The sequence below is a fragment of the Brachyhypopomus gauderio genome, chromosome 3, assembly GCF_052324685.1.
Source record: "Brachyhypopomus gauderio isolate BG-103 chromosome 3, BGAUD_0.2, whole genome shotgun sequence".
NCBI lineage: Eukaryota > Metazoa > Chordata > Actinopteri > Gymnotiformes > Hypopomidae > Brachyhypopomus > Brachyhypopomus gauderio.
The window spans coordinates 70,046-84,638 of record NC_135213.1 but is presented as its reverse complement, the minus strand read 5'-3'; the positions used below and the strand labels follow the sequence as shown (position 1 = coordinate 84,638).

The 14,593-nt window shown below is 50.2% G+C and overlaps 2 protein-coding genes across 4 annotated transcripts; one reads left to right on the top strand and one right to left on the bottom strand.

Moving 5' to 3' along the window:
* Positions 1-15: 15 nt before the first annotated feature.
* On the bottom strand, positions 16-4,486 carry LOC143509866 (homeodomain-interacting protein kinase 2-like). The gene is made up of 9 exons (XM_076998677.1): positions 3,779-4,486; positions 3,106-3,479; positions 2,338-2,461; positions 1,579-1,698; positions 1,391-1,477; positions 933-1,114; positions 632-794; positions 335-411; positions 16-180 (listed from the first exon to the last, which is right to left on the bottom strand). Exons 1-9 carry the CDS (start codon positions 4,484-4,486, stop codon positions 18-20), a joined length of 1,998 nt encoding a protein of 665 aa, XP_076854792.1. The 3' UTR covers positions 16-17.
* Positions 4,376-14,482, top strand: LOC143509865 (nipped-B-like protein A). Of its 3 annotated transcripts, none has more exons than XM_076998674.1 (4): positions 4,376-4,514; positions 11,931-11,983; positions 13,019-13,201; positions 13,525-14,482. In XM_076998674.1, the coding sequence occupies exons 3-4, from the start codon at positions 13,031-13,033 to the stop codon at positions 13,804-13,806; spliced, it is 453 nt and encodes a 150-aa protein (XP_076854789.1). In that variant the 5' UTR covers positions 4,376-4,514; positions 11,931-11,983; positions 13,019-13,030; the 3' UTR covers positions 13,807-14,482. The 3 variants fall into 3 exon arrangements, with proteins under 3 accessions (XP_076854789.1, XP_076854788.1, XP_076854791.1); XM_076998673.1 differs by having other exon boundaries at positions 4,393-4,514; positions 11,893-11,983; XM_076998676.1 differs by lacking the exon at positions 11,931-11,983 and having other exon boundaries at positions 4,402-4,514.
* Positions 14,483-14,593: the final 111 nt, after the last annotated feature.

Below are 14,593 nucleotides of genomic sequence, written 5' to 3'. Positions count from 1 at the left end.
CCTGGTTCCCTGCCCTCTCAGGGCAGGGCCTTCGCCGAGGCCATGGCCATGGCCAGCGACTTGGTGACGTTGTCCATAAAGGTGAGCAGGTGCCTGGGGCTGAGCAGGCTGCAGGTGGACGAGTCAGAGTCCCGCACGGTCCCACAGCTGATGTCATCCACCCGCTGGTTCACGCTGCAACTGGGGGGGGGGGGGGGGGGGGGGGGCGTTTAAAAACCACAAGGTGACCAAGCAGAAGGGTGACCGTTATGAAGGAACTCATCAAAGGAATTTGCAGCAAACACCGAGCTCAGAGGCTCAGGAGGCGGAGCAACGGAGTTTGCAGGGAGTGCACCTGGTGGGCAGGTTGGCGTCGTCCTCTGTGCCGCTGGAGATGATAATGATGCTGGGCATGTCCCAGATAATGATGGGCTGATATGGGTGCGTGGCAGAGGACACACACACACACACACACACACACACACCCAACAAACAGGGCAAAATGTACTTAATGACAAAACCCTTCAAACATAGCTGAAAAACACAGTTCCGGTGAGTAATTTCTTATCTGAACGCCTGCAGTCATTTTATATGAGCTGTAGGTTTGGGGACACTGGTGCAACACACTACAAGCTTGTGCTGGCAGGCCCACCTGGCTGTGTTGGCCAATCTGGCTGTTGAAGGTGACTGGGAGGTTGGCGTCAGTACTGGCCGCGCCCCCGGCCCCGCCTCCACTGCCGAACAGGCCTCTGCTGCTGTTGAAGCCCGTGCACGTCCGCTTACAGATCTCCATGTTCTGAAAGCAGGACTTTACACTGCAAAGTGAGAGAGAGAGAGAGTGAGACAGACAAAGAGCCCTGCATAATGATCGACAAGCAAACCGTCCTGCGTGTGTCGGAGCTGGAACACAGCAGGACTGTGTGAGACGGAGGGACGGCCCTGTACACACTCACTGTGCACTGTGAGGGAGGTGGGGAAGGTGAGCCATGGTGACAAACGTGTGGCTGAGGGTCTCCATCGGCGTGATTCGGTGCTCTGCGTCCAGCGTCAGCATCTTTTTCAGCAGGTCCATGAACTCACGCCGGTCAGCCTTCTCCACTAGAATGTCTCTGCTTTCTAGACTGGGCATGTTGACCTGCATGGGAGACGAACCGGTAGGTTATATTATGCGCCAGCAGAGGGCGACGATGTGCCTAAGATGCTGTTTCAGCAGCAAAATCGGCGTGCGTTTCTCTGCATTTCTAAGGCGCTGTTGCAACTTACATACACTTATTATGAGAGCACGAACCCTCAAACCCTTGAACTCAGAGCCAAGACCTTCTCTACATGCTCCACCAGCAGCTAGTGCTCTTTGTGCTCTTTGTTGCAGTGATGCAAAGCGTGCGATAAGGTGAACAAGAGCACAACTAACCTGCATCATGTCGTCGAGACAGTTGAAAATATATTTCCTGGTCTCTCTGGACTCGACGCCAAGCTCCACCTCATGCTCCAAAGGCGTCTGGGGAACATAGAAGCAGAAAAAAAATATTCAGGTGTACCGTCAGGTGCCATTACAATTCTCTTATGAAGCGAACACATGGCACATGAAGGATGGGGGACCTTGAGTCTCCACAGATGGTAGCTGGAGCCAGAGCCCCTGTGGAAGTAGCATCCGGTCTTGGTTCCCGCGCTCAGGAGGTTCTCTGGTGGAAGGCCCTGCGTCTGGGAGATGTACCGGATCTGCGGCGACAGCACACAGGAGGTATGATTTTATGGTATGATGGGATGACTTTATTTTACGTTCATATATGGATCCTGAAGACGAGCTAGCAAGGACAACTACTCTAAAAATCCGAACCCTACATGTCACTACGGCCACAAAGCCGTAAGGGCCTCGCATTCCTAAAACACCTTGCACCAGTCAACCCTGTTGTACTGGGAACTTCACCTGGACCCAGCTTAGAATTCCACTGTCATAAAACCAGAGATTTTCTTCCACTGCAAGACAATATTTCTAGCACTACTGTAAACAGCTCTTATTAGATTACCAATTACAGCCAGAAAACACATCTCAGACCTAAAGAGCCCAAAGATCACATTTGAGTTCATTGTTTTGTTGGTTCCCCAAAAATCATTCATAGTCTCTTCCTTGCCAGTCATCAGGGACCAGCTAACAAGCTGCATAGTTTAAGGGTGTCCATCACCGTTAGCAACACCACTCTTCTCCCAAACAAGATTTACATCTTTATTACACAGCGAGGAAGTTCTGGAAAGGAGGTGGGAAAGCAGACTCTGAATCAGCGCTGTTCTTTGATGCTTCGTGAATAAGGACAGAAGCGTGAGAAAGGCGAGGTTCGGGTCCGAGGCCCGTGGGCTGACCTGATCATATTCAGATGCTCCAGGATACAGGGGCCAGCCCAGGAAGAGCTCAGCGATGACACAGCCCAGGGACCACATATCAATGGCCTCGCAGAAAGGGAGACCCAGGATGATCTTGGGCGATCTGGACCAAAAACACAAAAACGTCCATCATAACGTCTAGCATGATACTCTAGTTTGTTGTGATTCAAAGGTACTCACTTTAACACAGAGTGATGAATTAATTAGTGAAAATGTAAAAGCTTTAAGCTTTAAATTGGTAGCGCAATACTGGCCTGTGCATTACCCATCTACTACAGTAGAGTAACCTGAGTGGAGCCAAGTTCACCAACACACTGGCACTACATACTGATGTGTTGTTCTCCACTATGTAAATACAGAACAACACTGCCATGGTGTAACTACAATGGAGCAGTACACTTACCCTATACTGATATTACCAAAGCCCGAAGCATAAAACCAACCAAAAATAACATTTTTATATGTGCTGAGAGCATCTTAACTTCTCAGGCACTGAATATATTAGGATATTCATTGGTGTTTGGATAAATTACACACATACATGATCCAGTTAAAAATACATCACTTATAAATCAAACGGCAATCAAACGTGTTGCAGTTCATCGTAAGGCTTATCACGATTTTACTGAATAGCCGTGTCACCACAGCCGTCCGCAACGGGCAGTTCAACTCTCAAGCACACTCGAGAGGAACCAATTCCCGCTACCATGCGTCTGTTTCCAACGCCCCTCAGGCTGCGTCACTCACCGGTAGTATCTGGTCTGTAGGTAGGAGGAGCACACGGCGTCGGAGACGTGGGTGGCAGAGCCGAAGTCGATAACCTTAATGCGGTACGGCTGCCTGACGGGGTCCACCAGCATGATGTTGTCGGGCTTGAGGTCGGTGTGGATCAGGCCCAGACTCTTTAGCTTCAAGAGCGTGGTGGCCAGCTGCTGTAACATGGGCCGGATGTACTTCAGCGGCAGCGGGCTGAACTCGCTGTGCTTCAGGAAGTCGTACAGGCTCTGCCCCAGCATCTCAAAGACCAGGCATATGTGGTTCCTGTGCTGGAAGCACTCGTACCAGCGCACAATGTTGAACTCGTCTGCGTTCTCCGTGCTCAGACGGCTCAGGATGCTCATCTGAGCAGATGGGGGAAGATGGGACAGGCGTTAATTCACGTGGGCACAGCGTTCAAGGGCTAATATGTTACGTAACTTCAATAACATCAACCCATTTACTGCATGGCTCCCTTCAGACATTTACTTTTGCTATATTTGACAGATGCTCTTTTAGAGGGAAATGACCCCTGATTACAAACTGCACAGTCTTAGTCAATATCAGCCTATTACATCTTATTAGAGCAGGAACAAAGCAACATCAGAATCAGGGCTACAACTGATTCTCAAAACCTCAGTTAAATCAGGCACAATTTTCCCACCTCGATCTGGCCCTGGCGGGCAAAGTAAGGGTGATCTTTTAAGATCTTGATGGCGACTGTTTCATTGGTGCCGAGCTTCCAGCACTTGGCCACCTGGCCAAAAGCCCCACAGCCCAGGAACTCCAGCACCTCGTATCTGTTGGAGACAGAGCAGAGGACCTCGTGCTGCTCTAAATGGTAGTCGATGGTGGTGGAAGCCTCGCCCCAGGCCATGCGGTTGGAAAGCCCAGGGGCGGAGAGCTCCTCCAGGGTCAGCACACTGTCGCTGCTGTCTGCCTCTCTGTTCTTCCTCTTGAGTCCACCGCGCTTCCGGTAGGCGTTGCCACTCTGCGAGGCCAACGCTACGTCTACACCCTGCCGGCTAGGCGAAGATGAAGAGGAGGACGAAGACCACAAAGAGGAGGATGAAGGCCACCAAGAGGAGGACGAAGACCACGAAGGTCTTGAGATGCTGCTGGTGATGTTGGCAGCACAGAACCCAGTCTGCCTGTGCTCGGCTCCAGAGGAGGGAGAGACCACGGCAGCTGAGTTATAGTTAGGGTTGAATGTTGAATCCGCGGGAGAGGGCGCCCCCGTATGGTCAGGGCACTGCAGGTAGTAGCTGCTCTCACCCGCCTGACCGCTCACATCCCGGGATAAAACTTGGAGCTGGGAGGTCAAACCTTTAGATGATAACCTTCTCCTCTTAGGCTGACCTCGACCGGCCATTTTTGTCAAATCTACTTCGTTTCGACAGGTACTTTACAAAAAAATCCAATTAGGGGTTATATATAACTTTAAAACTAAAACACTGGTAGATAACGGTTAAACGAACAATCTGAAATCGTATTTAGCTCGTATGGTAAGCTAACTTTATAACAATCTTTCCGAAGAAATATCTGTAGAATACAAGACGGAATTCATTGGGAATCAAACATAAATATTGTTGTGTTTCTGACAACGCGTAATATAAACGCGGTTTCCAGGAAATATCCATTACAATTCTACGGATTCTTCGTGACGGTAACACGCACCACAACGCGCTTTGCAGCGCTGCTTTATTAGCATATAGGATCAAATATAAGGTCGTAATGTTTGAGTTCAAAACAATACACAAAACAACAGCAATGTTGTAAATGTGCGTGTTTGGGTAGCCAGCTATAGTTTTGCTTTTTCTCCAATTAGCTAGCTAGTTAATACCTAGTCTAGGCGAAGATGAACCCAAACGATCACTTTATCAGTACCCAAAGCAGTACAATGACCTAGTCATTTCAAATAGGATACCTGTCACGGTGAGGGGGCCGGGTCGCCACCAGAGGGCGCGCAACCCGGCCAGCAGCCGATCCCAGCACACACCCCCGCGCACGCAGCCACTCCCACAGTCGCAATCACCATCATACTGAGCACCTGTTTCTTGTTTGCTTTGCACTTCTTAAGCCCGCAGGTCGTCTGGTCCAGTGCTGCACATTGCCGCTACACGAGCGTCTCTGGTTGACAGCACGTCCCTACCGTGTGTGTGTACGAGCGTCACCTTGCATCCACTGTGTATGCGCTACGAGCTTTATCTTGCATCTCCAGTGTATGCGCTACGAGCTTTACCTTGCATCTACAGTGTATGCGCTACGAGCTTTACCTTGCATCTGCAGTATATGCGCTACGAGCTTTACCGTGCATTGCGTACTACGAGTATTACTGGTTGCCATGGATAATAAACCACCTTCTGTTCAACCCACGTCTCCGGCTGCCTCTGTCCCGACGCCCCCGGCGTCACAGAATGTGCAGCCTGGAGCAGCCGGAGGCGAGGGCGCCTCTGCTATAGAGGTGTTGGCCCATCAAGGCATCATCCTGGGCAGACAACAGCAGGAGCTCCAGGAGCTCCGCTCAGTGGTGAATACCCTGACGACCTGCATCCAGGCTCTGACGGTACAGGCAACTGCGCGCCCTCCGACGCCCAGAACGCCGATTCCTCCACCCGAGCCCTATAACGGGGACCCGGAGCACTGTGAGGGCTTCCTGGTCCAGTGCCAGCTCTATTTTACCAGCATGCCTCACCTGGAGGAGAAGGAGAAAGTCGGCTTCATGGTAAACCGGTTGCAGGGCAAGGCACTGGACTGGGGAGCAGCCCAGATCAGCGCGGAGAAGCCCTGTACCCACAGTTATGATCAGTTCGTTCGCGAGCTGCGGGCGGTCTTCAACCACCCCAGCCATGGGAGGGTCTGCGGCCAGAGCCTGTTAAAACTACGGCAGGGAAGCCGAAGTGCCGCAGACTACGCTCTGGAGTTCCGGACCCTGGCCGCCAGGACTGGTTGGGGAGAAGCGGCTCAAACAGACGTCTTCCTGGCGGGGTTGAAGCCCGACCTGAGGGCAGAGCTGAGCTGTCGGCCCGAGGGACAGGACCTGAATCAGATGGTGCACCTGGCCATAACCATGGACAGGTTGCTGCAGGAGCGAGGCAGAGGAGCGGCGCTTCCTCCTACCCCGCAGGCTCCCGTGCACACACCGCCCCGTGAGACCACGCCCGCCGAGCCCATGGAGATGGGTGCTGCCGCCCCTCCCCTCATTCGTACCGCTGGTTCGAAGAGGGGGCGGGCTAGCGTGAGTATCGCTCTGATGGGAAATCTGTTAACGTGGGAAGCGTCAGTGTCTTACGGGGCGATGTCCTTGTCTGTGTTTGCTTTGGTGGATACGGAAGCCTCGGGGAACCTGATGCGGAGGAGCGTCGCTGAGCAGCTGAGGGTGCCCCTGATCCAACTCGAGGAGCCGAGACGCGTGCACGCACTGGACGGGCGAACTGTGGGCGGGGGTTTTATTTCTCACCGCACTGCACCAGTCACCATACACGTTCAGGGCCGAAGGGAACAGATCAGTTTTTTTGTACTCCCTTCCACACGCTATTCCATCACATTAGGTCTCCCTTGGTTTAAACTCCACAACCCCGTTATCGACTGGTCCACGGGTAAGCTGCTGAAGTGGGTAGCGCCCCTACAGGGCACCCGGTCTCCCTCCCGTGTGTTCGCGCAATCCACCAGCGTTGAGAGCCCAAACATCAGCTCCACTCCAGTCATTCCCGCTCCGTACCGTGATCTAGCGGAGGTGTTCAGCGCTGCCAAGGCAACCCAGTTACCACCTCACCGACCCTGGGACTGTCACATCACACTCAAGGCAGGTACTACGCCACCGCGCGGTCGAGTCTATCCACTTTCTCAGGAAGAGGAGCGGGTCATGGCTCAATATGTTAAGGAGGCTCTCGCTCAGGGCTATATTACTCCCTCCACCTCTCCCGCCTCAGCCAGCGTCTTCTTCGTAAAGAAGAAAGACGGTGGGCTGAGGCCATGTGTAGATTACCGAGGGCTCAATTCCCTCTTAGTGAACTTTGCCTACCCGCTGCCTCTAGTGCCGTCGGCGCTGGAGCAGTTAAGGAAGGCTAAAGTTTTCACTAAACTAGATCTGCGCAGCGCCTACAACCTCATTCGCGTACGCGAGGGTGATGAATGGAAGACGGTGTTTAGTACCTCTACGGGGCACTACGAGTATCGCGTCTTGCCGTATGGCTTGGCGTCTGCTCCGTCGTTCTTCCAGGCGTTCATTAATGAGGTCTTAAGGGAGTATTTGAATAGATGCGTTGTCGCTTATATCGATGACATCCTGATCTATTCTCCCTCCTACGACCAACATGTGCGTGATGTACGGGCAGTTCTGGGCACGCTCTTGCGCAATCGGTTGTATTGCAAGCTCGAGAAGTGCGAGTTCCATCTCAGCGAGATGAACTTCCTAGGTTACACCATTAGGCCAGGCTCCGTGCACATGCAGCACAGGAAGGTGGAGGCGGTCGTGAAATGGACGCAGCCTCACACACGGCGCGAGCTGCAGAGATTTCTGGGCTTTGCGAATTTCTACAGGCGGTTCATTCGCGCATATAGCCAGATCGCAGAGCCCCTTACTGACATGCTGAGAGGGGGAGGAGTTAAGCTTCGCTGGACAGAGAGATCTACGAGAGCGTTCAACCAGCTGAAGCAAGCGTTTGTCGACGCGCCGGTTCTGCACCAACCGGATCCTAACCGTCCCTTTATAGTGGAGGTAGACGCGTCGAACGTGGGAGTAGGCGCGGTGCTATCACAGCGACCGAAGAAGCATAGCTCTCTCCGTCCCATAGCCTTCTACTCGAGGAAGCTCACCGCCGCCGAGCGTAACTACGGGGTGGGAGACCGTGAGTTGTTGGCCATGCGCAAGGCGTTCGGTGAGTGGAGACACTGGCTGGAGGGAGCTAAGCATCCATTCACCGTGCTTACTGACCACAAAAACCTGGAATATATCAGGACCACGAAACGGATGAATGCCCGTCAAGCCAGGTGGTCTCTGTATTTCTCTCGTTTCAAGTTCCAGGTGACATACCGGCCAGGAGAGAAGAACCAGCGTGCGGAGGCGCTATCTAGGTCCTTTCCTGGCAGTACGGAGTCGACAAGCGAGGAGCCGGTGCTTACGCCTGAGTGCGTCGTGGGAGCTTTGGAGTGGCAGATCGATCGGGAGATCGAGGCAGCGAACCCGCATCCAGGTTGCCCGCCGCACCGTAAGTACGTCCCCCCCGCGCACCGTAGTGCCCTCATCAGCTGGGCTCATACGTCAGTGGGGACGGGGCACCCAGGGGTGTCAAAGACGGCTCAGTTGTTGGGGGCTCGCTACTGGTGGCCGGGGCTGCACCGGGACGTACTGCAGCAGGTGGCGTCCTGCGCGGTGTGTGCGCGGTGCAAGGTGCCACACACTCCTCCTGCGGGTAAGCTCCTCCCTCTCCCTGCACCCAAGCAACCATGGACGCACATCGCTTTGGACTTCGTCACGGACCTCCCCCCGTCCGAGGAGAACACGGTCATCATGGTGGTAATAGACCGGTTCTCGAAGATGGTTCGCTTCCTTCCCCTGCGGGGCCTGCCCACCGCTTGGGAGACTGCGGATCTCTTGTTTCGGCACATATTCCGGCAGTTCGGTCTGCCTGAGGATATCGTGTCGGACAGGGGACCGCAGTTCACCTCGCGTGTGTGGCAGGAGTTCCTATCCAAGCTCAACATCACGGTTAGCCTAACCTCTGGTTACCATCCGCAGGCTAACGGACAGGTGGAGCGAGCGAACCAGGAGGTGGGAAAGTTCCTGCGCGCGTACTGCAGCGAGCACGCGGACACTTGGTGCGCCCCCTTCTGCCCTGGGCCGAGTACGCACAGAACTCCCTCACACATTCCAGCACGGGGATGACACCGTTCGAGTGCGTGCTCGGTCGCCAGCCGCCGCTCTATCCTTGGAACGCCGCGTCCTCAGACCAGCCCATCGTCGAGGAGTGGTGCAAGAGGAGTGAGCGGGTGTGGGAGGACACCCATCAGCGGCTGAGAGAGGCGATTCGGCGATTCAAGCGGAAAGCCGACCGTCGGAGGGGAGAGACCCCATCTTATCAGGTAGGGGATAAGGTGTGGGTCTCCACCGAAGATGGACGCCTGGGCAGGAGAGGTAAACTGGGGGAGAGATATGCCGGCCCGTACGTCATCTTGAGGCGGCTTAACCCAGTTACTTACCGCATCAGTCTGCCCGAAGACAGACGTGTGTCGCGTGCATTTCATGTGTCCGCTCTCAAGCCATACAGAGCAGGTGCATTGGAGGAGGCCTCGACGTCACAGCCGCCCTCGCCGCTGCAGTTGTCGGACGGACCCGCGTACCTCATGGAGAGGTTACTGGACTCGAGGCGCAGAAGAGGTGGCTTACAGTACCTGGTGGACTGGGTCGGATACGGACCGGAGGAGCGCTCCTGGATACCGGCCTCTCAAGTGGTAGGCCCCTCCCTTATCGCCGACTTCCACAGGGAACATCCAGACCGGCCAGCTCCGCGGCGACGGGGAAGACCGCGTGGGAGTCGACGGGAGGGGTCCTTGGGGGAGGGCTCTGTCACGGTGAGGGGGCCGAGTCGCCACCAGAGGGCGCGCAACCCGGCCAGCAGCCGATCCCAGCACACACCCCCGCGCACGCAGCCACTCCCACAGTCGCAATCACCATCATACTGAGCACCTGTTTCTTGTTTGCTTTGCACTTCTTAAGCCCGCAGGTCGTCTGGTCCAGTGCTGCACATTGCCGCTACACGAGCGTCTCTGGTTGACAGCACGTCCCTACCGTGTGTGTGTACGAGCGTCACCTTGCATCCACTGTGTATGCGCTACGAGCTTTACCTTGCATCTCCAGTGTATGCGCTACGAGCTTTACCTTGCATCTACAGTGTATGCGCTACGAGCTTTACCTTGCATCTGCAGTATATGCGCTACGAGCTTTACCGTGCATTGCGTACTACGAGTATTACTGGTTGCCATGGATAATAAACCACCTTCTGTTCAACCCACGTCTCCGGCTGCCTCTGTCCCGACGCCCCCGGCGTCACAATACCCAAATAATGAATCCAGATTCTGAAATCAGACATTACAAATAAACCATATATTATTTATTTAACGATATGATATTCTTTGAATATTTGCATGCACATGGGAGTTGTGTTGGATAACTGTAATACAATACTAAACGTTATGAACGGGCTGAAAAATCAAAACGCATAAAGGTACACAAAAGGTAACACACATATCTATATAACCCAGCGAGACCGTGTTTGGTAATACGATTGTTGACTTATTCATATATAATTAAGATATAGGCTATGCTAGTTTGGTTAGGATTGGCAAATATTTTATTTAATGGCAGTTTCTTTTCAAAACCCACAATCTTAACGTCTTCATGCGCTCTCGAGTTTCCCATTGGAATTACAAGAGGATGGTATTTCTTATTGTCGTGGAAATTTCCTGAAAATAGATGAGGACCCAGACGTGGTTAAAAGAGAGATTTATTACAAAAGTAAAAAAGCAAGAGAGTCTCGTATATAACAGGAACTCTGAGGAGAGAGGCCAGTCCGATCTCCTTTACTCCGTTATCACATGTTCACAGTACATTTGGACACACTGAGAAACTGAGGGGGGAGAATGCACTGTAGACAGTGTTCGTCTCACGTGTGTATACGGAGCTTTCCTGTTTTTAGCGGAATCACAATAATCTAGGAAACCTGATCCAGTAGAAATTTCCTTAACATGAATATTATATAAGACAACTGATTTTTTCCTGCATTATTACACTCTGGGTTGGCAAAGAGTTATAGTTGATTAGTGTCTGTCTGCATTGAGGGTTTTAACTCAGAGAAGCACATATGAGGGCAGGGCTGGACTGGGACAAAAAATTGGCCCTGGCATTTTTGGTTTAGACGGGCTCCTCATAATTAGCGGAGCACAACCGACTTGTAATTTATGTATGTGGGGTACGACGTAGAAAACTAAATTTTAAATTACTGGTTAAAGTCATTGGATTCAATCTTAGCATTATTATATCACAATCACTTTTATGATTTTTATTGAAATCATTTCTGATATGTATTTTCTGAATATCTCTGATCATGGGCGTGGTAGTGGGGGGAAAAGTGGACCTGACTAACCAGGGCCCGAGTAGGGAGAGGAGCCCATTTTGCTCATGTGCCTCGTTTACTGGCATTTATAAGGGCCCACTGACATTGAGAGTGTATAGGGCCCAGAATTTGCTGCAACGATCCTGTCTCTGATAAAACAGCTCAATTCTAATTCTTCAGGTTAAAGGTGCTCCCTCCTTTAAACAGCTATAACATATATATGTATCTGGCTACAAACAAAGCTGCTTTATGAATTCATGCAACGCAAACATGTCTTAAAAGTATTTGATACTCTTATTCAGTGTGCGCATATCTTTTTACACTTACTGTAGTCATGCTTAAATTGCAAAGCTTTTATTTATCATTTATACATATTAAAATATTAGCATACACTGTAAAAAGTGGGACTGGGGTTAATTAATGTTTACTAAATAATTAAAAGTTACCAATACATAATAAATAAGGAGTTGTAGTTAAAAATCAAATTGAGTCTAATTCAACAAATGTACTGTGTTTATTAATTGTATTTTACACAATTTTGCTTTAATAAAATTAACTGTGACACATTGAGTATACTTTACTTAAATTTTATTGGTTAGGCCTACTTCAAGGATACAGAAAATTGATAGATTTTACTCATTAGGTGGTTGTTGTTTTCAATTAGCTTACACTTCCACCCACTTTTCACCTCATGGACTCCAGACACCACGTTTTGAGCTGCTGTCCCCCAACTTTTTGTACTCCAGCTAAAAACGGTAAGACCTTTTTAAAATATAACATTAATTAATGTTATAGCTCTGCTGTAAGTCAAAGACTTCACTTCATAGTTTTATTTATATCTTAGAAGAATGACATGCTAAAATGGTGGTCAGCTCACATTTTCACTTACTCTAGCAGCCCTGCTAGCCTCTGATAGATAAGACATGGAAGTCTTTGCTAGTTCCCAAACAAACTATCTAGTTTTCTTTAGCTGCTAACACCAGCTGGCTAAAGTTGAGCAGAGTCTGTTTGATAGACTTCATATAAGCTCTCTTTTAGCACTAGCAGGCTAGGAGAGCCATATAGTGTACAGCTATCATTATTATCTGTTTATACTAAGATGAGTATTAAGAAGTGGTGGGCCGTTAACGCCGATAAAGGCCGACATTATCGGCGTTAATGGCGTTAACGGCCCACCACTAGTATTAAGTATTACATTTTATTCTATATTATAAAGATATTATAATTTTCTCTGTAGCATTGACTGGTTTTGTAAATACCCAAGTAATTTTTTTGCCTTTACACTAATGGTGTTGGTGTTAATAGTGTGGGGCTTGCAGGATGTGGGGTTCCTGTGGGGCTGCAGGATCTGGTAAAACCATACGTGGTGACAGATCTGGTGATCCTGCGTTAAACCATACGTGGTGACAGATGGTGGTCTTTCCCTGGAGGTCACAATGCCCAGTGGGGCTAAGTGTGTCTCAAGAGGTTACCATAGAAATGGGGTAAAACTGACCATTTGTATTTTGGTTATTGGTGTGTTTACTTGGCTTTTTAAGACTCATTTTGCAGAATGTTTTATAGTGGGAAAGGTGGCATCTTTAGTATAGTCTCTCAGATGAAGGGTTACCTAAGTAGAAGTGGGTCAGCCAGTCACATGATGGCCACTTCTACTTTTAAACATAGGTTCTTGTAGTATTTTACAAATCTGTGAACTGACAGAGCATGTTCTAGCCCTTAACTGCTGTCAAATGTGACATGTTTGTGTACAATTGTGAATGCTGATATGTGTTTGTGTGTGTGTGTTGCAGTTTAAGCTGTTGATGGAACATCTCGATCCTGATGAAGAGGAGGAGGTAGGGGAGAACGCTGCTGCTGTTCGGAACAAAGCCATCTCCGCCCTGCTGGAGGGGACAGGTGGAGCAAAACTACACAACCACCACCAAGCCCAGATGGACGAGTACGACAGTGAGGGGGACGAGAGGACAGCAGGAGTAAGGACACGCACACATTATTTAACTGATGCCAAAAAAAGGACTGATGTTTGTCTTTACACATGATATACTTATGGTGTTCTGGACTGAGGTTTCACATTAGTGTGTTCTGGACAGGTTCTGGACTGAGGTTTCACATTAGTGTGTTCTGGACAGGTTCTGGACTGAGGTTTCACATTAGTGTGTTCTGGACATGTTATGGACTGAGGTTTCACATTAGTGTGTTCTGGACAGGTCATGGACTGAGGTTTATCTTTATTGTCACAGCGCAAATAAGAGAGATTTCTCACAGGAGGGTTACTGTGCGCTTGCGCCCCCTGCAGGTGTCTGGGCGTGGGAGGAAGGCGGGGGAGAGTGCGGACGCCGTGCTGGCTAACATGAGCCTGTCTGTGAGCGCTCTGGACATCGTGGCCCTGCACTGCCCACAGTACCGGAACAGACCACAGCTGGGCCGCGTGCTGGAGCGGACGGCTACAGCGTGCGCTGGATGGCTGGGTCTTTCTCCAGCGCCTGGAGCGAAGCTCGTCGCAAGGAGGGACTCAAGCTGGTCCCCTGGGTGGAGACCGTCCGCCTCACCGACATCATCTACAGAAAGATCACGCTGACCACCGCCAACAAACTTAGCCATAAACTGGCTCAGACGCTGAGAGCTCTGTATGCCAGCAAGGACCGGAACCCCAGCTAATCTCACACATGGACATGCACACACACACGCACTCTTCACACACAACAGCTTTACCGTCAGCCAAATGTGAACACACACTCACAATTCCTCATCTCCCCATTTGAGACCCTTCTGATCAGTTACACTACAGGCTTGCAGTGCGTGTGTGTGTGTGTGTGTGTGTGTGTGTGTGTGTTGTCATAACACTCCACTGAGGTGTTTTGAGAAATATTTGTATGGGTGCTGCTCCTCTATTCCTGTATCAAATTTTAACAGAAAATATTATTTATATCTTTAAAAGAAATTTAAATATTTACTGAATGGTGAAGAAAATTAGTTTGTTCATGTTTTAAAAAATTCTTTTTTTTCTTTCTTAGTGCCAGATGGCTTTCTATAGCTTGGCTCTTCTCTATGGAGCTGCTATTGATTTTTGTATGATAACAGAGCGTGGCTATAATTTATTGTGTAAAGCATGCAGTATAAGGCCATTGGCCAAGCGTTTGCTAGAGCAGCCACCCCAGCTCTGGCTGACCCAGGGGCCTCTGATGGAACACGTACTGCAATACATTTTGTACCTCTCTTTATATTCATGTCTCATTCTTGTGTCGGTCTACATAATAAACATCATAAAAAAATATAATAAAAGTATGCTAAAACAAACAAAAATGGACAAACAAACAACAAAAGCCCAGACAATGAAGTAATGAAATTCTCTAGATAGATAGATA